Source organism: Hyperolius riggenbachi, chromosome 1, assembly GCF_040937935.1.
Source record: "Hyperolius riggenbachi isolate aHypRig1 chromosome 1, aHypRig1.pri, whole genome shotgun sequence".
NCBI classification, from domain to species: Eukaryota; Metazoa; Chordata; class Amphibia; order Anura; family Hyperoliidae; genus Hyperolius; species Hyperolius riggenbachi.
This window is the reverse complement of record NC_090646.1, coordinates 150683977-150706818: the sequence shown is the minus strand read 5'-3', so window position 1 is coordinate 150706818 and position 22842 is coordinate 150683977. Positions and strand designations below refer to the sequence as shown.

The following is a 22842-nucleotide window of genomic DNA, read 5'->3' as shown; positions in this document are numbered from 1 at the left end:
ATACATCTTTGATCTATGCCTATACTGATTGTAAATGATCGAAATAAAGGACAGGGGGCTCCGTCCAATATTTCGATGGGCAGGCCCGTTATCCGTAGCTTACACCGCTGCTAAGTTCATGTACATTTGGCCCCACCCATGGCCACGCCCACTCACCGCATGGCCACGCATGTACCTCCCCGCCTGGTGCCCACAGGTGCCACTGATCTCCAAGGACCCTAGAAACGCCCCTGCTTGTATGTAGTAAATCAAAGATCATTTTTTTTCTAATTTCTTTGTATTCACCGGAACATTTTGAAACAGACTTACAAACAGGTCAGGTTACATCTCTGTTTGACATATATTACTGTATAATAAACATGCTTTCAGCATAAAGATTGATTGCATTTGCATTCATTGGGGGTATTAATCAAGGAAGGCTGTGACAGAATCAGCCGCATATCTAGTGCAAATCAAGCTGCTACTAATGTATCAGATGATTTACAATGGTTTTGTTTTGAAATGATTTACAATGGTGTTACTCTGCCTCTGCAAGCCATATGCCTGGAATCCATTGCAACACAAACATAAACACAGAAGTCGTATCTGCAACAGATATGAGACAGAAAATAGTCACCATTGTGAGAAGTCATGTGGAGGAGATTTTAACACAGTGCCACTCTCCAGGGACATGTATGAATCAAGTTTTACCGCTTTATTAAATCTATTACACTCTGTTCTAGTTTCACACTCTCTGTCTTGTGACAGGCTTGATACATTTTGTTGGCATAGGCTATTTTTGTTGTTGTTGTTGTTTGACTTGTTTTTGTTTTTTACTATAAATTAGTTATCAGTAATGCCTCTGATTGTAATATCAATCTAGTGTCATGCTGTGGTCACAAAATCGGTTTTGAGACAAAAAATGTTGGTATCAAATTATTTTGAATACTGAATGTTAGTGCTGCTTACTTTTTTCCTTGTGATAAGCGAGTGCTGTGTATACCTGGAGACCAGTCCATCCTCCGTAAACATTTGCCTCCCCAAACCTTAATATGTAGCAAGACATCCCAACAAACCAATCAGATGAATGTGTCCCCCACCTCCATGCATATGTTGGATGCCTGTGCGGGGTGCAAAAGAAAAGCAAGTGCTCTTGGTGCTGAAACTAGTTGCCGCCTTAGCAGTAATATTATACAGCGCGGGGCGCATAAGATTAATTCGGGGTTTCAGTGACTGTCAGACCCCAAATTACTCCTCCCTCCAAGTTGCTACGACTCGTAGGGGGAATAGTATTTAAAGCCACTGGGGATTTGAACAGCAGCAGGGTAAGCCGTCATTCAGCTCAAAAAGGCACACCAACTTTGGACTTACTGTCACAAGGAGATTAGGTTTCTAAATCTGGAGGGAAGACATTAGAACTGCTGCCTGAAGGGGTCTCTTTAATTTACGGGCACTCTTCCTATATGCACCATGCTTTCAACACGGGCTCTGCTTGGGACTAATAGGGGTAGAGATATGCATGTTAGACTCATATGACAAACAGATAAGCTGCCCGTTCTTTTCTTAGTTTTGAATACGGTATATAAGGTTTTATTTGGAGGAAGGGGAGGGTTGGTTATTAGTGTGTTAGTTCTGGGGTATTTTCTTTCCTTACTATCATGATAAGAAGCTTATTTACCAGACTAGGCCACACCCACTTCCACTGGGCACTGTGGTAGCCTATAATGCATTTCATCACTGTGGGCCCTATGACAGAAATAGCTGTACTTTACACTGTTTTTACTGTTTTTTACATTTAAGCCATATGAGTTATGTAATTCCATTTTGAGATTGTATATGCAAGGAATCATCAGCCAAAGTAATGTAAATCCCATTTACTTACCTGGGGCTTTCTCCAGCCCCTCGCAGCTGTCTGTCCCACGCTGACAACTCCGTTTGAAGCTATCTTCAAGGAAGAATCGGCACCACCCAAGTAATTTATAGCTCTGTTAATGTATAGGCTGCAATTGCAGCCTATACATTAAAAGAGCTATAAATTACTTGGGTGGTGCCGACTCTTCCTTGAAGATACCTGTGTGTACTCCTGGAGACACAGGAGCAAGAGTCTGGGCACGCCAACTTATCCGGAGGGTGCTCCTTCAATCTTTTGTGTATAGCTCCGTTTGCAGCTGCCGGCCTGGGGTCCCCAGACTCCCCACATGGTGCAGAGGCCGACCTCGAGGTCATCCTTACTGCGCCTGCGTGAAGCGCAGCTGTCAGTAGTTCTCCGCCTGCGCAGTGCGAACGGAGCTGTCAGCATGGGACAGACAGCTGCAAGGGGCTGGAGAAATCCCAAGGTAAGTAAATCAGATTTACGTTACTTTGGCTGATGATTCCTTGAAGTGTGGATTAAAATGAACCTGAAGTGATAGGGATATGGAGGCTGACATATTTATTTCCTTTTAAACAATGCACATCGCCTGGCTGTTCTGCTGATCTACCATCTCTAATACTTAACCATAGATCCTGAACAAGCGTATGCAGACCAGATGTTTCTTTTAGGTGTGTGATTCAGACACTACTGCAGTTAAAGAGATCAGCAGGACTTCCAGGCAGTTCTGCGTTGCATGACATTCCCACAGAGGCGCTGGCGATCTCATTCATTTATAATGATTGGGATCACTGCGCAGTCGCAGCAAAATACGTGCGACCATGCGCTGCAATTCAGTGGTGAATAGCAAAAGTTTGCTTTCCTAAAACAGAAAGAATTTGCGATAATTCAGGTTGGAGTGAGCTCGAGATGTCTCCCAGGCACCACTGCTGAATATATGCAAATTAACCATTGCCATGCCATGCCATGCCATCATGCCATGCACTGATGAGGATCAAACAATCCGAAACAGTCTGTATGCATGTTGGATTATTATGGCTCTGTACATATTAACAAGCTGACACATCATTGTATTCCAGCGGTTCTGGAGGTGTGTTTAGCTTCTAAGGGCACAATGGTTAATTTGCATATATTCAGCAGTGGTGCCTGGGAGACATCTCGAGCTCACTCCAACCTGAATTATCGCAAATTCTTTCTGTTTTAGGAAAGCAAACTTTTGTTTTTCTTAACATCTTAGTAAGGGGGCTTTTAGGACCATTGTAGTCCCTTACACACCCCAATGAGTTCTGGGTCACCATGAGCTTGCTGGTTAGTCAGTGGTGAATCGCAGCGCATGTATGGAAACAACAGACAGTGCAGTCTATGCACTCTCTGATGTCCTTGCGATCGTGTTTCCAAAAGTGTAGCTAAAATTGTGCATATGGAAACGAGCCCTAACACAAAGTGAATATGCAATTCAGGAGAAGTAGTGTTGGATTTCAGTCATTTAGATGCAGCAGTGCTGTAAAGTAAGCATCCTAAACAATCTCTTCATTGTACCTCTTATGCAAAAGTGATTGTTTTCACTAAACCTAGTCAGCTCCTGATTTCTCATTGTGTTTCTGTTTATCCATCTTTTAGATGACAATCCCACCCTGTGCTGTTCTGGCATTTCTCTCCCTTCACATTATAATGTGATTTGTTTATTGTTAATCAGTTTATATCTGCACACATTCCTCCGTTCCCTTCACGGGCAGCTGTGTGTTTAAAAAATGGAAGCCTTCTCCACCTAACCCAATGAGAGCGAGCGCTGCTGATTACAGTGTCCTCCACTTCATCAAGGTGTGACAGATACAGATGGACATACTAATGCCCCAAATAGACCTGTGCACTCCAACAAGCAGCGCATACACACAGCAGGAACTTCAAAACAAACGCTAATTTATGGAAAAATATGTGTTCCTAATCAAAGCCTGGCTCTGCTGGGAACCATAGAACGCACCGTAATCCTTACATGCAGATGCTTTCATCTTACATTACCAGTTTGGTATCTTTCCAAACACTCTCATCATACCTTATCGCCCTGTGTGAGCCTGTTTATTGCTGGAGTCGCTTCTCCTCTGCTATACAGTTCACTGCAGAGCCTCCAGGCGGCACACAGGAATTCCTATTCTGATCAGAAGAAGCACAAAGGACTGGCTGACCTGCTCGGAAAGTTAATTTCAACATCTAAAAATGATGTATTGGCCTGCAAAGAGAGTAATTAAGCATGAAGTGCGGATTGACAGGCTTCCTCGTGGAGATTAAACCACGCTGAATTTACTGCGCTGGCTGTGACAATAACATCAAAACCTGGTTACAGAATTGTGGCATTCCAGATTTGAAATATTTGACACCAACACTGCGAATAATACCTTTAATGTGTCGAGGTTGTTCCCTGTTTCTTTAATTATTCTTGCTTTCCCGCTCTCCTGTGCAGTCATTAAAATAATGTCAGCATGACAGATTTTATAATTCTTATTACAGTACATATGGGAAAAAACATGGCTTACTGGAAATGTTCTTGTATGTTTTATTCGGTTTGTCATCTATCCAGTGATTTATTCTGAATATACACCTGCAGTTGGGTGAACCAATAAACATATACGTCCTTTTGTAGTAATCTGCATGTACAACTTACCAGGCACAATTTGCCTTGTGTAAAAAAGGGCAATTATAATCAGTGAAGTGTAGTATGGTTTATGCTAGGCCACCTTTACCATGTAGTGTGGTTCATGGTCTAGAGGGTAAGACAGATACCTAGTACCTACTACACACTGCATCCTGGGTTCAAATCCCAGCTATGGTATATAAGCTGTTTTGAAAATCTGCAATGAGAGAGAGAGAGAGGGAGAGAGAGAGGGAGAGAGAGAGAGGAGAGAGAGAGAGAGAGAGAGAGAGAGAGAGAGAGAGAGAGAGAGAGAGAGAGAGATGGTATGTGATCCCCTTTTTTTTAGCTACAACATTTTTGTACTGCAATACTGTGCCTTTCTGTTGGAATAAAGCACCTGCAGTGCCGATTTGTCTTTCTCATCCTCTTCATTTCCGTTCATACTGCCTCTCACTTTCATCAGAGCACGCAGTCTGTACCACAGCAGGAGAAGAGTGTGTGTGAACCCTGCCTACATCCTTCCAGTGTCAGCTGCCTCAAGATGCAGTGCCAACTATTCCCCCCTCCTTTTGCTTACATGTAATTAATCATGCCTCAGAGCAGGACCTTAAGTACTTGTTTTACTCAGCATTTATAGGTCCATAGTAATGGGGTTGTCACAGCGAGGGACAATGTTTTTCTAGAATGCATAGTTTAGTGGCCTGATCAATTTTTCTTCTAGTCTGCACTCTTATTTACCTATTTGTTGCCGCTTAGAAAGTTTCTGTCAATTACCACAGCTTTGTCTTCTGTCTCTCTGTCCATAGATCTTTTATTAGGCCTCGCCTGCCCCCCAGCCCCATCACCACCACCATGCCCACACACTAACAACCGCTCCCTCTGCCTCTCATTGTGGCAAAGGGTGGGCATGTCAGAAAAGCCTAGCATTCCCAGTCATTCCATCAATCAACGACCAGGGGCATAATATCATCACGTCCCCCCCAGCAAAATTATCATGACAGCAGGATACCCCACTCCCACACACACACCTTGCATTGTGGCCAAACAATCCCCCCTCCTCCCCCCCGTAGTGGCCAGCTATTTCACTCCTCCTTCCCCCTCTTGTGCAATGGGTCTCTTCTTATTCCCAAGAGCCACACTCTATATGCTGCCCCCTTGAGGCTCCTGGTGGTATGACAAGCCCCAGGATGTCAGCATGCAGCCCTCAGATGCCAGGAGGAGGGGGAGACCCGATACAGCAAGAACATAAATATAAGTGGGTAAATATAGCAGTACTTCCTCCACTCAGTCTGCACAAGAGGAGAAGTGATGATGCTAACCACTGAGCTAGCATGTACTCCATGCAAAAATCATCGGTTTTGTTTTGGTTTTTGGTACTGTAGACATTTCATCAACCAAAGAAGCAAGGACAGAATAAAATATATTTTTTTTATTTTATTGTAAAGTTGCACATATCCCTTAAGTGTCAGTAGTTCAGCAATTTGCCTGTCAGAATTAAGGGGAAAATCCTTACAAAGAAATGCATGCTCCCAGCATTCCGCAGCTTGAGGTATTGGTCTAATCTTTCTACAATCCTCCGCTCTGTTTCTTACAAATCACAATAATATTGCTATTACTCCTGAGAAACTCTTGCTGGCAAATAAAATGCTCACATGGATCAGCCCGGTAGAAATTGTTTCAATAATGAAACCAGTTGTTATGATTTAGAGTAAACCTAAAATTGAAAATGATTTGCTATAAAACCACAGCTGAATTTGGATACAGTTCAGCCATTCAAATTAAAGAATAACTGTACCTTTGTGATGAATATAAAAATTAACTGTTCTGCTGGTTCACAGACCTGGTCGGTTCAATGTGTCCAGTGCCAGAAGCTATAAAGCAACGACTTCTGTACAGCAAAGGCTGTGTGTCTAATAAACACAGAGCTAAATAATTCTAAATGCTGTGGAAAGATGGCATCCTTTGCATGGATTTTATGTATAGTACACACAAAGCAATTTCCTGTCAGATCGACCGGTCAACTAGATCAGGGCTTTTCAACCCTGTCAAGTACCACCAACAGTGCATGTTTTGAAGAAAAGCACAAACATTCACAGGTGAGGTAATTAGTGTCTCGGCAGAGCTGATTAACTACCTCTGTGGATTTCCACAAAACATGCACTGTTGGTGGTACTTGAGGACAGGGTTAAAAAGCCCTGAACAGTATCGATTTTCAGATCAGTGCTGCACAAAATCGATCCCGTTCTCGATCAGTAGCAGATCAGACATGTTGGAAATTATTGATTTGATCTGTTAATCTGATGGGAAATTGCTTCATGTGTGCCAGCCAGGCATAAGATGCCCATCACTGATACAACCTTATCATGTCTGTAATATGAGGCACTACCTAAAGTAACTTGGCAAAATATATTCATTCTGATTATCCTTCTGCTACATAGATTTGGGAAGATTGTACGATAGGTATTGTATCAGAGATGGGCACCTTTAGATAAACTAACGCTAAGTACCTAATGGACAGATGGATCGGGAATTCTGTGAACAAACAATCTTTTCCTGATCCATCTGTCAACATTGCAAAAAAGTGAACAACCGCATGGAAAAGTCTTTAGCGAAAACCTGAACATTCATACACAATATGATCTCTCATGATGGTCATTCAAAGCTAACGATCACCATGGGTAGAAGGCCACCTTTGAACATGTTTTAACAAATTTGACATTTTGCCATGTCATGCAAAATGATAGTTCATCGGGTAGGATCTTTTGTAATATCTTTTAGTGGGTATGGACCCAGTGGCGTAGCAATAGGAGATGCAGAGGCTGTGACCGTTCTGGGGCACCACTAGGAGCTGTCCTTCATCCATCTTATTAGCTTTTCATTGGTGCTATACTGGTAATGAACACCTCTATGTGCATAGTGGAAATTCTTAACAGTTTCCTTACTTTGATTGCACCTCTCTTGACACTGCAGCTGTCCTTGGTAGGTTTTGAGGCTCCATATAAATAGTGTGCCTGGGGCCCCATGTAAAACTCGCACTGGGCCCCCAAGTTCCTTAGTTACACCACTGTATGGACCTTAAAAGCCCATTTTGACAACCCAGCCAAGCATTTGAGAGATGACATCACACAGGGATCCAACACGAAAAGTCCACAGCACCACGTCAATAATATATAGCTCTTTTATTGTTTAAAAAGACAAAGAGATAGCCATAACAGCTGGCTGTTATGGCTATCTCTTTGTCTTTTTAAACAATAAAAGAGCTATATATTATTGACGTGGTGCTGTGGACTTTTCGTGTTGGACTTTACTTGACCCATTCAGGGCTACTGGGTCTATCCACTCAAACACACGTCTGTCCCCATTTGGGTGCTGGTCTACCTGGTTTCTTCATCGCACAGGGATCTGCAGATGTCTTCATAAATAACTTTCTTATCTCTTTGTTTGAGAAGTGAATCCTATATGTTTCCGTAATAGACATTATATTTATCTCATAGTTATATCATACGCCTTTCTGTAAGCTATAAATTATGGTATAGAATTGAGCTATCTGCATGTATGCGAATTACAGGTTGTGAGATCATTTGTCACTTTTAGTTCCCAGTAAAATGAAGTGAAGTTCTGTAGCTAGAACATTACATTACACGCCTGGGCATTCCTTAACTAGTAGTTAGATCTTCAGCTAGTAGTTAGGCGTTAAGTACCTCAGTCATTATATATTCCAGAAAAAAGCAACAGTACAATAGACAATCAGATCTACGTGTTCATCCTTACATTCCTTAATTGATGACATGCTGGGTAGACAAATAGCCTTTGTAACACAGCCGATAATCCATACTTCTACGCCTCCGTGAAACTAACTACACGTTTAGTGCAATGCATGATTTTTCTTAGATTATTTTAACACACAGGTGCCGGACTCCAGTTCTCAAGGGCCATATCCATGCCAGTGGTTAGGCTGGACTGAGAAGTGGAGAAATGTGTTCTACTTGAACCACAGCTCTGATAAAAATGATAGATGCAGTGTGTAGAGGGTAAAAAGTACATACCGGCCTCTCCTCCTGGCCCCCTTCGTCTGCCGCTGTTATTGTAATATTCATGCCGGTATCCCAGCTACTTTGGTGACCTTTGCCTTGGACATACTGTCCCTGTGTGTGCCATATGTCCTTCCCTCTTTGCTTCTGGCCGGCGCATAGTTAGAGGCTCAGAAGCACGCTGACACCTCCGTCTCCTCTGTGCTGTGTGTGCGCTCCACTAAACCAAGCGCCACATGATTAGCAGACGGAGGGGGCCAGGAGGAGAGGCCGGTATGTACTTTTTACCCCTATACACTGCATCTATCATTTTTACCAGAGCCTTTCGGTTCTGTTATCCTTTAAGTGAATTGCCTCCATGCAAAAAAAAATAAAAAAAGTCAAAATTGGCTTCAGACTATAGTTGTTTGGTAGTGATTAGATTGTGAGCTCTTCTGAGGGACATTTACAGCTTACTGTCATGACTACATACTGTATAAAATGCAGTGGAAAATGTCAACTCTAGAGAAATGGATGATGATGATGATGATGATGATGATAATACATATGTTATTAAAGGCTTTTACTGCAGTATCCTTCTGATTAAGTTAATGCTTTTTCCATGAAAAAAATTGTTCTTTTTACATGTTTAATTTATTCCAGACGTTTTGCATTTGCTGTCTTTATATAACTATTTTTTGATTGACTAATTATCTGCTAATGATCATTGCCTCATTCTATATATCAGTGATGACTAACACGTTATACACATATTTGCGGAATACTACTATTCTGTGTGTTATACAATCAGTCTCTGCTCTTTCAGTGTTGTCATAGTTACTTTAACTTTACAGCTTGTTCATAGCCTTACAAATAAAGCTACGAAAGAACGTCTGTTTTTGTGCTTTTTTTTTTCTTTCATTATTATTTTAATCATATGTTCTCTGAGTAGTTCCTGTGAAGTGGCACACGCTTGAATATTTATAGGTTTGGGTTTAATATTACCGTACTCTGTTTCTCTTTACAGTCCCAAATGGCCAGCCTGTAATGAAGTATTCTCAGACCTTACAAGCAATTCTCTGTTTAGAGAAAAGCACAATTCAGAAAGGATTTCAGACTGCCTATAGAATTACCGTATTATGGAATGTGAAAACTTTCCCTCCAAGGCACATACTAATAAAACTTCACCTAAAATCCCTCCCTTTACGCAGCCTTTCCACTTTTATTTATTTACATAAGTTTATTAAACTACAATAACGTAGTCCACATTACATTTCCTTTTCAGTTCCTTTATGCTGGATGTGGTTTCTGCAACCTAGTATAACGCATTTGTTTTCATTTAATGGTAAAAAGTGATGAGATAAAAATAAAAAAATCTTGCGAAATGCTCATTACCTTCATCCAAGGGGCGGGCCTCATCCAGGTGGGAGGCTGAAGGTGGGAATTCCGTATTTGTCAGTTGCTCTTCACAACGGCTGGGAGCTTGCTGGTACTCGGTACCTGCGGTGAAGGCGCGGCTCCCCCATGGAATCACATGATTTCGTCCCGCCAGGTAATAGCAGTACTGTACATGTCAATTGCTGACACACATGGTGTTACAAATGCTGCTACTCTACTGCATTAAATTGCACCCAAATGGCGCTCGTGGTTGTGTTTGTACACACCTTAGGTTATACTCTGCCCAAGGCGGCAGGTAAAAACCCTCCTTAGCATCTAGTCTTTGCCTTCTATGGGACCTAGAACATACTGCCAGACAGTTGGATTTTCACCCACTACTTTGGACAGTGTGGCAAAGGATTAGACTCTCTTTGGGGGTTTTATTGCTGTTTGTGCTTCCATTCTATAAGAATTAACCTCATATTCTGACACAGCTGTTGCAAGGCAGAATTTAAAGCACAACTAAAGTGAGTGGGATATTGAGGCTGGCATATTTATTTCCTTTTGAACAATACCAGTTTCCTGGCAGCCCTTCTGATCTCCTTGGCTTCAGCAGTGTCTGAATCATACACCTGAAACAAGCATGTGGTTAAATAGGTATTAAACTCTGACATACTGTTCAATAAAAACATATGTTCCTACTTGTAGTTATCCAAACAGTTATCATATTTGCTTTTGTGCACAAGTATTATTGGCCATTTACAAATGTTCTCAAAGTATGCATTTCATTGCATAGCTGCTGTATTTATATATTAAAATCTATTTAGTGATCACTTCTCAGCTCTCCCTGTTTCTACTCTGTGTGTAGCTCAGTTTCAGCAGCTGCTGTGCACTTATTGTAGTTGAGAAAGGGATGTAAACAAAATATAATGTTATCACCTCTCCGGATGTGGCAGGAAGCTTTCCACCTAAAGAAGAAAGTGCTGTTTTGTGGGAGCACGTTTTATGCTGTAAATAATCTTTTCTAGCAATGAAGAAATGCTGAGTCTCATACCACTTCAATCTATTCAGATTTTTTGTCAGATAATCTTCATGCTTGTTCAGGGTTAATGGCTAAAGCCTGGTACACACATACAATTTTGATTGGCCAATCACTAGTCAATATTACCACCTCCATGTAGGATGAGAGCTTACCTACATAGTATTTTAAATCTGTTTGCCCTCACACTACATGGAGGTGGAAGAATTGGTCAGTTATTGACCAATCAAAATTGGATGTGTGTACCCGGCCGTAAGTATTAACCCTCCTGGCAGTTTGTCAAAATCCGCCAGGGGGCAGCAAATACGTTGTTTTTTTTTTTTTTTTCATGTAGCGAGACGAGGTATCGCTACATGATAGCCGCCGGCGATCGGAAATCAAGAGATCCCGTTCAAAGAACGGGATCTCCTGGAGGTCTTCCCCCGTCGCCATGGCGACGGGGCGGGATGACGTCACAGACGTCATCAACGTCGTGACGTCAAAGGGGACTCCGATCCACCCCACAGTGCTGCCTGGCACTGATTGGCCAGGCAGCGCACGGGGTCTGGGGGGGGGGCAGCTGCGGCGACGCGTATAGCGGTGGATCGGCGGGTAGCGGCGGCGATCGGGCACTGCACGCAGCTAGCAAAGTGCTAGCTGCGTGCAGCAAAAAAAATTATGCAAATCGGCCCAGCGGGGCCTGAGCGGTGCCTCCCGGCGGCATAGCCCGTGCTCAGCATGGGCTTACCGCCAGGGAGGTTAAAGGCGGAGGCTCAGCACAGCAGGACACTTACACAACTGGTATTGTTTAAAGGGAAATAAATATGGCAGCCTCCTTATCCCTCTCACTTCAGGTTCCCTTTAATTGATCAACGCTGTGCAAAAATGGGCAAATGGCAAAAATGAACTTGCAAATTTTACTCATTAAAAATAGGTGAAAATGAGCAGGGACGGCATTCCGCAAAGGCTGCCGGAGGAAACATAAAGAGACATACATTTATTTAGATGGTTGTGAGAACATAATGGTGTGTTTTAGAGAAGCCATTGTGGTGATTGGAGATAGATGTCATGATGTGTCAGATAATGAGATGGATTTGTATTATGCACAGCGCTGTGTTCGGTGTGATTAGCAGCTCTCAGGTGAAAACCTCTCCATTTCTCTTTGTCAGCCATGCATCTCTTTGGCCTCAACTGGCAGCTACAGCAGACAGAAAACGACACCTTTGAGAATGGAAAAGTAAATTCAGACGTGGTGCCAACACACACTGTACACGTGGCCTCTGGTGACAATGGTAAGAGCTAGATTTTTATGTATGACTCTCTTGCTTGCGACATTGTATTATATATTTATATACTGTATCCCTGTTATTTTGTGTCATATTTCTCATTCTGGTCATGCCTGTATTTATTTGAATGCGCTACCCAATTAGCTTTAGTGCAGGCCTGAACAATATAAGCTCCATTATTGGACCACTATTGGTAATGGGAGTACACACGAGAATCGATAGCTCCATATGGCCCATTTTACCATAAACATCTCCATTTAAATAGCTTTTCAGTGTTATTAATTATAGAGGCAATGGTGATAGATATATACGCAGGAGGAAAAAGAATCCTTGCATTAAACAGCTTACCCTGTAATTAATGCCCCAGATTGATTATTCTATTAGCTGTTTTAAGTCTTAGGTTTTAAGTACACCCCAACCTTAGGATCAATGAAGCATTATGGGAAAATAAATTTAGCTAATGAAATTCATCATGAAGATGTAAGCTTCACGACCCAGTTAAATTAATGAGAAATTCAACTTAGGGCAAAAATACCAATAACTATCTTATGGTAGGATTAGCATAACAAAGTAATGAAAATTGTGGAAAAAGAACTCTACAAAGTACTGTTTATATTTAATATCACCATGTTACTTAACCTCCCTGGCGGTCTGTTAAAACCGCCAGGGGGCAGCGCAGCACTTATTTTTTTTTTGTAATCAAGTAGCTAGTCTAGCAGCGGCATCCCCCCGCCCCCTCCGATCGCCTCGGGCGATCAGCGCTAACAGGAAATCCCATTCAGAACGAGATTTCCTGTTTGACTTCCCCCGTCGCCATGGCGATGATCGTCATCGACGTCGTGACATCATCGGGAGTCCCGATCCACCCCTCAGCGCTGCCTGGCGCTGATAGGCCAGGCTGCGCAAGGGGTCTGGGGGGGGGGGGTGGCGCGGCGGATAGCGGCGAATCGGCGTGGAGCAGCGGCGATCGGGAAGTACACGCAGCTAGCAAAGTGCTAGCTGCATGTACAAAAAAAATTATGCAAATCGGCCCAGCAGGGCCTGAGATATCCTCCTGCGCGCATAGCCCGACCTGAGGTAATGGTTTGTATGTGTAGTACAGCTAAGAAATGAGTAGCACAAATGAGACTCATGTTGTTTCCATTTCCAGTATATGAAGAGTTAAAGTAAACCAGAGATCAAATAATAAAAATAATCTATACTTACCTGGGCCTTCCTCCAACCCCATAAGCATGTCTGAGTCCCTCGCCGTCCTCCCGCTGTCTGCCGTTCAGCCGCAATCAGCCCCGGTAACTGGTTCAGTCACGTCAGTCGTGGTCTTCAGCGCATGCGTGGACCTTCTGTACATTCAAGCCAGAATGATTTGCATCTAATTGACTACCTCAAGTTTCTTGTTGTGTGTAACCTCTCCTACTGACCTACCATATATGGGGGAAATCCAAGTTCCATGATGCAGCTAATACTGCTGTGCTATATGTAAGCTGTGCCACCTGTGAGCGGGCTATAGAAGAAAGTGGGATCAGAAACAAGAAATTGTGTATAGGTTGAAAGGGCAGGACGATTAAAGAGGCACTGAATATAACCTAATAATTAAAAATGCTTGTTTTTTTATAATATTACTTTAAAAAAGTTAGTCAGTGTTTGCTTATTGTAAAATCTTTGCTCTCCCTGATTTCCATTCTGGAATTCATCACAGGTGGCAACGTCTTTGTCAGCCACAAAGACGTTGCCACCTGTGATGAATTCCAGAATGGAAATCAGGGAGAGCAAAGATTTTACAATAAGCAAACACTGACTAACTTTTTTAAAGTAATATTATAAAAAAACAAGCATTTTTAATGCAGATGCATCGCTGCAGAATATTGTGGGTTTTTTTGTGTGTGTTCCAAAGTGATTAGAAACAACACCAAGGGCCATATGCAATTCACCTTTTCACCTGAGTTTTCTCCTAGGAGATAGTTTTTCATTTCCTCTTTAAAATAACTTTACAGGACTTTTCAACTAAAAAAAAGTACCAAAAAGTAGCTGAAAAAGTACTATAAAAATTATGTTGAGTATTTTCTTGATTTTTAGTGGCCAAAAAGGCATTTTATTGACAAGTTTAAAAATATCACCTAGGAGGAAAACTCAGGAGAAAAACTGAATTGCATATGGGCCCTGGTCTCCTGGAGTGCACTGGGAGGATAATTCTGCATAATAAACAGCCTAGGCTAAACATCACTAGGAGAGCAGGGCTGCATACCATTATACGCAATATATAGCTATAGGAAGTGTTTCAGGGTAGGTTCACAGTGCGACGTGTACAAACGCATCGCAATGCAAAGTCAATTCTACATTCACAGTGCATGCATTGCGTAATAGTGTAACGCAGCACGTTCTGTGAAAGTAGTGCTTGCAGTGCATTTTGCACATTATGGGCTGCGTTACTGTGTTTGCACATGCTCAATGGATTTTGTTTTTACGCATGCGCCGTTTTGGGCACATCAGGATGCCACTATAATGTCGCATCAGGATGCAACGTTAAGGTCGCATTGAAATATGCTAAACGCAACGCAATATAGCATAACGTGTACTAAAACATTATGCTTTTGCATTGCGTTGCTACCTGCGGTGCGACCTAACGTCGCACCAAAAACGCAACGTTAACTGTGAACTTAGCCTCAGACGCTAAAACCAGGAGAATTAGCATAAAAGTGGGTATTCTGTATAATATACTGCATTCTACTGTATGTCTCTGGGGTTCCTCTTTAAGTGCTCTTCAGTAAAATGCTACAGTAGTTTTATTCAATAATCACAAAATAATTCATACTGATTGAATTGATGCGAGACTTTGATCCTTCAGCTTTTTACTTTGAAATTACACCTAAAGTATTTGTATTAACGAGAACAGATATGCATTATTAACAACCTGATTTCTAAATTGATTTAGCAAGTTTTACCAGCCTGGAACTGCTGCTTGCGCTGTGATTAATTTGCATTTTTCCAGTTGGCAGTACCTGTTAGGTTGGAAGGATCCCTTACAAGGCTGCCGGCTTTACGGCCTGAGTTCATTGCTTTTAAAGTATGGTACATTCTAGCCCTGTACATATTTAGTATGGGACAGTTATATCATGATTAAGGATCAGGAAATAAATTATACCCACTCAGAAATAAATATCTTTGAGCGTTTCACTGATAGCATGCATGGGATGCAAAGCTTAACTGAGACAATATGATGTCTAAAAAAGGTTACAGTGGCTAAGTCTCCTCATATTTTAATATTAACCTTTATTTTGGGCATGTATCCAAGGATGAGGAACCTCCTGACTCTGCGGTAACATTCTCCATCATCCCCTGGCACCATCATGTTCTTCTGTCCTTGTCCAATGTCCAAGTATGATTAAAGTCAACACACCAGTGATACTGAACAATAAAATATGATAAAGGTTGCTAAAAATATCTGTGATAGAAAGGCTATAATAATAACAACTGTGGAACAGGCTACAGGCAACCTTTCTCAATTAACTGAAAAAAGGCAGAACTCAGAACATGAGCTTATACATTTTCCATTTCAGTTGAACTCCAGGATCTTGGAAAATTCCCCACACGTTCCTGATCCCCATCTGATTAGATGTTCTGATCAATTAAAAAGAAAAATAGTTTGTGGATATGTTAAATAATTTTGAATATTCTGATGGCATCATCATTGCAACAACTTTAACGCACTATACAACCGGCTTCATTATACACCGAGCAGGGATGAACTAGACAGGAATTTAATAATGAGACCCAGAGCTGCAGTGCTGCCCACAAAGAGTTAACCTCAGCAGCAGAGAGGGTGTGTATGGAAGGAGGCAGGTTATGTTGCTCATATTAAAAGACTAACTAATGGTCTTTACCAGTATGTACATGAAAAAGGGCACTTCGAAATTTGGGTGCCCAGAATTAGCTGATAGAAGAATATTGGTAAACTTACCGATATTCTACTTAACATAACCCTATTCTCACACTGAACCTCTACTGATGCCTAACCTTAACCACTCCCCCCAGATGCCTAATCTTAACCATCCCCCAACATCTAACCCCCCCCCCCTTAAAAGGTAACCTGAACCATCTCCCCCTACGGCTGACTTTAACCATCCCCCCACAGCTACCCTTAGTAACCGCCACTCCCATGCCTAACCTTAACCAGTCTTCCCTCCCACAGCTAACTCTAAACCGCTCCCCCCACGGCTGACCATATCCCTTAACACCCTTCCCACCACCACCACCAATCCACCATAAAAAAGAAAATGCAAATTTTCAGGCACTGCCATAGGTGACCTTATAAATAAAGGCTATGGTAAAAAAATGTGGTTGCCATGGCCCCCGATAGATATTGAGCGCTGGGGCCACCCAAATTTTCTCCCATAGCCATGATTTATATGAGTGCCTATGGCGGCGCCCAAACTTCCGCTGAAAGCAGGCGCCCAACTTTCCTGTTTCCCCTCCCTGCCTTCCTTCTGTGGGTGATGATGGGATGGGGTTAAATTAGGATAAGACAGTCTCTAACATTGGCAGAGGAAGACGGTTTTGAAAACCCAGTAAGCCAGGTAATAAAAAATTACAATTTGGTGATAGAAAAATATCATATATTCCACACAATATGCATAAAAAAATGAGCCTGAACCTATGGCGTTTTAAAGGCAGCCCCTCTTTCTATGCCATGTTATATCTGATCACTGTGTTATTAAAAATTACAGATACACTTTAAAATTAATGAGTGCTTTTAGTTGTAGCCTCCTTACACAGCTTAAAGGGCAACTGAAGTGAGAGAGATGTGGAGGCTGCCATACCTATTTACTTTTAAGCAATACCAGTTGCCTGGCTATTCTTCTGATCCTCTGCCTCTAATACTTATAGCCATAGCCAGGGCCGGATTTACAGCTCAGGAGCCTATAGGCACAGAAGTTCTGGCGCCCTAAACTCCGCCCCTCAGCAAAGGCCACACCCCCAAAGTTATGCTGCTTGAAAATGGACCAATCAAGTCTCACCCAGGTTTAAATTGATTGGTTCCTTTTCAAGTTGCATATATTTACATAATCATGCATAAACGCTGAACTATTTGCATCTCATTGATCATCCCTAATTTAGAAGGTAGCTGGTAAGATGACAAGCAGTGATAAATTGTTGCCTAGGCAACAAACCCTTTTATTAAGTACAGGGTGGTGCACAAAGGATCGTCCCAGTTGCCTGTCATAAAGGCAAGTATATAGGCACACGCTGGCCAGCCTGCCCCCGTGCATCTCTTGCTCAGTCTCTGCTGTGTGTGCCCTCTCCAGCTTTATTGAAGCCTGTGTCACCTGCATGTGTGTATAAGATCATTACTCATACAGCAGCAAATACAGGCAACACAGGCTTTAATAAAGCTGGGGAGGGCACACGACAGGGATAGAGCGAAAGGTGCACAGGGACTGGCCAGAGCCTGCCTGTAAACTCACATGACAGGTAACAGGGCCGGTCTTTTGTGCACACCTTTATAAAGCCCCCTTAATGGAGTCATCGGATAAAAATATGAGTCCCCCGCTCTACTTACCCAGGGCTTCCTCCAGCCCCTTTTAGAAGACACGTCCCACGCCGCAGCTCCGCGCTCAGTTTTTGGCCTGGGGTCCCTGCGGGTGAAGATGGCGACCTTCTCTAGTGCGTCTGCACTGCGGTCAATCAAGTCCATGTTGTAAGTGGTGTACTGTGCCAGCACAGTAGTTCAGTGGCGCATACACCGTAGATTGACAGTGGCGCATACACAGTAGAGACAACCTCGAGGTCGCCCTTTTCACTGGCAAGGACCTCGGGCTGAAAACTGAGCGCAGAGCTGCGGCGTGTCATCTGCAAGGGGCTGGAGGAAACCCCACGTAAGTAGAGCGGTAGACCCATATTTTTGCCAGATGACCCCTTTAAAGCCTAGACAAGGACCACCCTTCCCAGGTCATTTTGCCCAAACAACCTAGGTATTAATACAATCCCCCCAGGCAAACTGCAGCCTGGACAATAGCCATTCCATTACCCCTTCCCCCACGCAATAAAGCATGCTTGTTTAAAGTAAACTTGAGAGGTTAAATACTGTGCGATTTATACTTACCTGGGGCTTCCTCCAGCCCCATGTAGGCCATGGGCTTCATCCCTGTCCTCCAGGGGTGCTCGGTTGTCCCCTGGTCACCTCTGCACGTGTGTCCTCCCCAGGCAGAGAACACTCCCAGCCGCAGGAGTGTGACAGGGTGCGTACACAGCAGGGTTGTACATGTGTTGTGAAGCGCAACTGACCCATTTACCGGAGGTGACAACGGAGCGACTGGTGAGGGCAGCGAGGAAGCTCAAAGCCTACATGGGACTAAAGCAAGCCGCAACTAAGTATAAAACGCTTCAGTATTAATGCTCTCAATAACACTTAAAAAAAAACACACCCTACACACACACACATACACATAAGCTCTCAGTACACACACACATAACTCACGGTACACACAGAACTCACGGTACACACACAGGGAGACACACACACACAGACACAGCTCACAGTACAGACACAGCTCACAGTACACACACACACAGCTTACAATGCACACAGTACACACACTCACAGTACACATTCTCACCAATGTCAGCAGAGACTGGCTGCATCAGTTTTCTCTGTGTCCCCTCACCATAGCACAATGCTGCCACTGGACCTGTTCCTCCATTCATGCACTGATTCAGCTTATTGAAAGGGGGGAGGGGCGGGGCAGAGTTGATCAGCCGGCTACCATAGGGGTGATCCCTTTTCGGCTCACAGGAATATGCTGCTGAGGCAGCTGAGCAAATGCAGTGCACCCTGGCTGGTCACACAATTACTCCACAACCAGCAGACTGGCTGCATACATTTTTCTCTGTACATCCTAGGGTCCAGCTAGTGTGTCCCCTCTCCACCAGGTACCAGGGTACTGCGTCAGTCACACAGCCACAAACAGCCTCAAGCCCCCAATAGTATACACACGAGGCGGGGCGAAGTTGTAACTATAAAGTGCAGGGCTATCAGTCATGAGTCCTACCTACAGGGCTGTTTCCTCCGCACCCCCTCCCCGCCTGTTACTTGAAAACACATGCTGATTGCTGATGGACAAGAGAGGGGTCGGCGGGGCGGAGCTTCTTGCCTAACCGTGCTACTGGATTCATCTCCCTCCTCTCTGTGACTGTCCCCCTTCCATGATCGCACCGGCAGGATAATTTTCGCCGGTAAGTGATGATCATTCATGCCCCGCCTCTCCCGCCCACGTGGTTTATCAAAGTCCCAGCCAGGAGGACTCCAGGGCAGCAGGGACAGACAATCGCGCCGCCCCCCGCCGCCTATGCACGCAGCAGCTGCTGTTAGTTGCAGCGCTGCGTGCAGACATGAATACGGCGGCCGGTGGGCAGGGAGAACGGCACATAATTGTGTGTGCGAGTGTCACTTAGCCGCCCGCCCCTCACTGTAGTTGCGGCCGCACACGTGGCCATCGGATCATTATGCAAAGAGAGGGAGGCGGGCGGCGCTGGCATTAGTGTTGCTTTTTCAGCCTTTTCATCTTAAAGGGACATGATTTACTCCCGCCCCTTGTCCAATCAGGCGCCTGTAGGCACGTGCCTAGAGTGCCTTATGGGAAATCCGGCCCTGGCCATAGCCCCTAAACAAGCATGCAGCAGATCAGATCAGGTGTTTCTGACATTATTGTCATATCTGACAAGATTGGCTGCATGCTTGTTTCTGGTGTGATTTAGACACCATTGTAGCCAAATAGATCAGCAGGACTGCCAGGCAACTGCTATTCTTTAAAAGGAGATAAATATGGCAGCCACCATATCACTCTCACTTCAGTTCCCCTTTAAGTTGTGTCAAATCTAAAGCTTACAGTTGGAGCTGAGCTAAGAAATCCATTGCAGTCTGACAGTTTGACTACATGCTGGTAACACATGTTTCCTCCCAGCCCCATGCAGAGGGGCAGCACAAAGCAATATCCTATAACAGTGAGCACCCTGTTACTGTTTATATTCCTGTCATATGCTGGGCTCTCTAGTTTGATGGTGTTATGTGCCTGGCTGTGTGTGTTACAAGCATGAAGTCAGACCATTATTTTCGCAGCAGCTTTTGGGAGGTCCCTCAGATATGATTAAACTTAAGGGCCTTTTTCCTCTACCCAGCGTTTTGCAATCTGCTTCCAATCACTAAAGGATTACAACTCACAGGGACCAGTAAAACTAAGGGAGACAGCAGACGCCTTAGTGTGATCCGTTTGCGTTGCGATTTTGTCCCCAGCGCAATCCATGACCTGATGTATTTTGCATACGATTGAGCTCCTATACTGAGTATATTATCGCAATCGCATTAGTAACAGTGTGATTGCAAGTTCGATTGTGTTTCATAGTGTAAAAGAGCCCTAAGAGACCTCTTTGGGGGCCATACTGTATTTACATTTTTCATAAATTAACAGATATATTAATCTAGAAACGGACTACAACTTCTTACAAAAGTCCGATTATATATTTTTCCTGTAAGGGAATCTGTACTGCTCTTTTCAATAACTTCTAACAAGCAGTACAAAAATAGCTTTGTTATTTTTCTATTTAAACCTTATGCTATCTCTAAGAAAATGAATTATTTGGATGAAGGCTAGTAAAGGACAGCTGTCCCTGGATGTTATTTAGCAATCCATCTTGCCAAATCACTAAATGAGCAACAGAAAGCAGGCACTAGCATTTAACATCTACCTATTGGTTGCTGCTTGTCACTCCCCTCTGCAAAAACAGAACATGCTGCTTGGTTGCAGCAGAGCAATGTGCTTGTGCAGCGATCACTCTGAACACTGTCACCTACTGATTAATAATCATTAGGGTTAGGGTATCGGAAGCTGAGCCTATGAACAAACCTTTTGGATTAGATTGCTAGCATGTGTCCCTTTCTGTGGACATACTCATATTAATTACACAAAGCTCCCTGCAGGTCCCAGAGGCAGGAAGTTATGGAAAATCTGTGCTATGGGGGCACAGGCCACAATGACCAACCCCAAAGTTGCTAAACCCTTTCCACACCATCTAACACTCATAGAATACAAAAAAATAAATAAATCCTGAACTTGTGTTTTAATAATCAGGTAAATGTGACATTTCACATGTGAACATTTCACTTGTATTTTTATTATTATTATTAATCAATTAATTAATTAAATACAAAGCACAAGCATATTACACAGTGCTGATATATAGCATTTGCAGACCACAGGTAGCTCTCCCAAGTGGAGCTGGGGCACCCATTCAGTGTGGTCTAATATGAAATTCCAGCATTTGTATAGGTATGCCCCACCCCAAGTTCATTTAAAGATCTGACGGACTAGTGACTCCTTGCGCATAATTTCCCTCCATACCTCCCTACTGGAAGCTGCTCCATGGGGTGCCACTGTCCCTCCACCCCACACCAACAGTACGCATCAGTGTGCTATGGCAAAGGGACGCATCTATACAGCGCTCATTCCCCACAGTGCCTTCTCTGCAGAATCACCAGGGGACTCTGTACGGCTGATATTGTGGTGAAACCCCTCCCACAGTGTGATGTCATGACCAAGGTCCTGAGAGTTTGCTGTCTGTGAACCTCGTTACATTCTGGGAAATAACAGCTTTTTCCAGCTGCTAAGCAAGCAATATCTCCCTCTGTGCATAGAACTTTCAGTAACAAACATTCCATACAGATCACCTGGCAGAACTAAAGATGTCACCACCAGTGATAAATGTCAGAATGTAAATAAGAGAGGAAAGATTTTACAGTGGGAAAACACTGACTAAATAATCTGTAAATGAATACTGAAAACAAGCAATTTTATTCATTTTGTTATTTTCACTACAGTTCCTCTTTAATTCTGATGGTTGATACTGGTACATGAGTACATACCTTTAGGCCATGCTGTAAGATAACCATAGCTGGGGCAAGGTCCTCCAACACCCAAAGCTGAGACAACAAAATGCGCCCTCCATCCCTCCCACCCCAGCCGTCACACACTGATTGCTGTTAGAGTAAGAGGCGCCCCAGGGCCCCCAACATCTTAATCTCTAGTTATCTGGCTTGCAGTCACTGCCATGTGTCCCTTTTCTTATTACTCTCTGCTTAAAACACAATAGGGGAGAGACAGCTGAGTGAGTTGTGCCCCCCCTCCTACACTGCGCCCTGAGGCTGGAGCCTCTCTTGCCTCTGCCTCGACCCGGCCCTGAAGATAAAATTACCACACAAGTCTGATGTGTCTGACTGATTAAACTGACAGATATGTCTATGTAGGGAGCTCCTGCTCAGAACTTTGTATCTGGATTACCCATGAGTCTTTGCTAACTGAGTACTGCACCCTGTATTAACCACCTAACGGCTGCACCCTGTATTAACCATTTATTGGTAAAACACATTTTCTCACAAGTAAATGAAAACATAAAATATTATTAAATTAGCAGAAACCATTCCAAATGACCCTTTTTATGAGAAAACATCTTGCTTTAGAAGTGCTTGTGTTTACGAGTCACATGGCCTATAAACTCTGTAGACTTTACCCCTCCACAAGAACAAACCTATAAACTGGTAACGGCAGTATCTGGGCCATTTGGTGCTTGTTTTATAATTTCATCTTATTTTTTTCCAGAGTCTATTTCCTTTTACGCGGCAGCGTTTA

General features: G+C 43.4%; 1 protein-coding gene across 20 annotated transcripts in view; it reads left to right on the top strand.

The window, feature by feature from the left end:
- The window catches only part of TENM3 (teneurin transmembrane protein 3), a 1708801-nt gene that overhangs the window by 1421158 nt on the left and 264801 nt on the right, over window positions 1-22842 (top strand). For all 20 annotated transcript variants that reach the window (XM_068278748.1, XM_068278756.1, XM_068278759.1 and 17 more), the window contains one exon: window positions 12053-12175. In XM_068278748.1, coding sequence (XP_068134849.1) covers window positions 12053-12175 — 123 coding nt within the window. The remainder of the gene's footprint in view (window positions 1-12052; window positions 12176-22842) is intronic.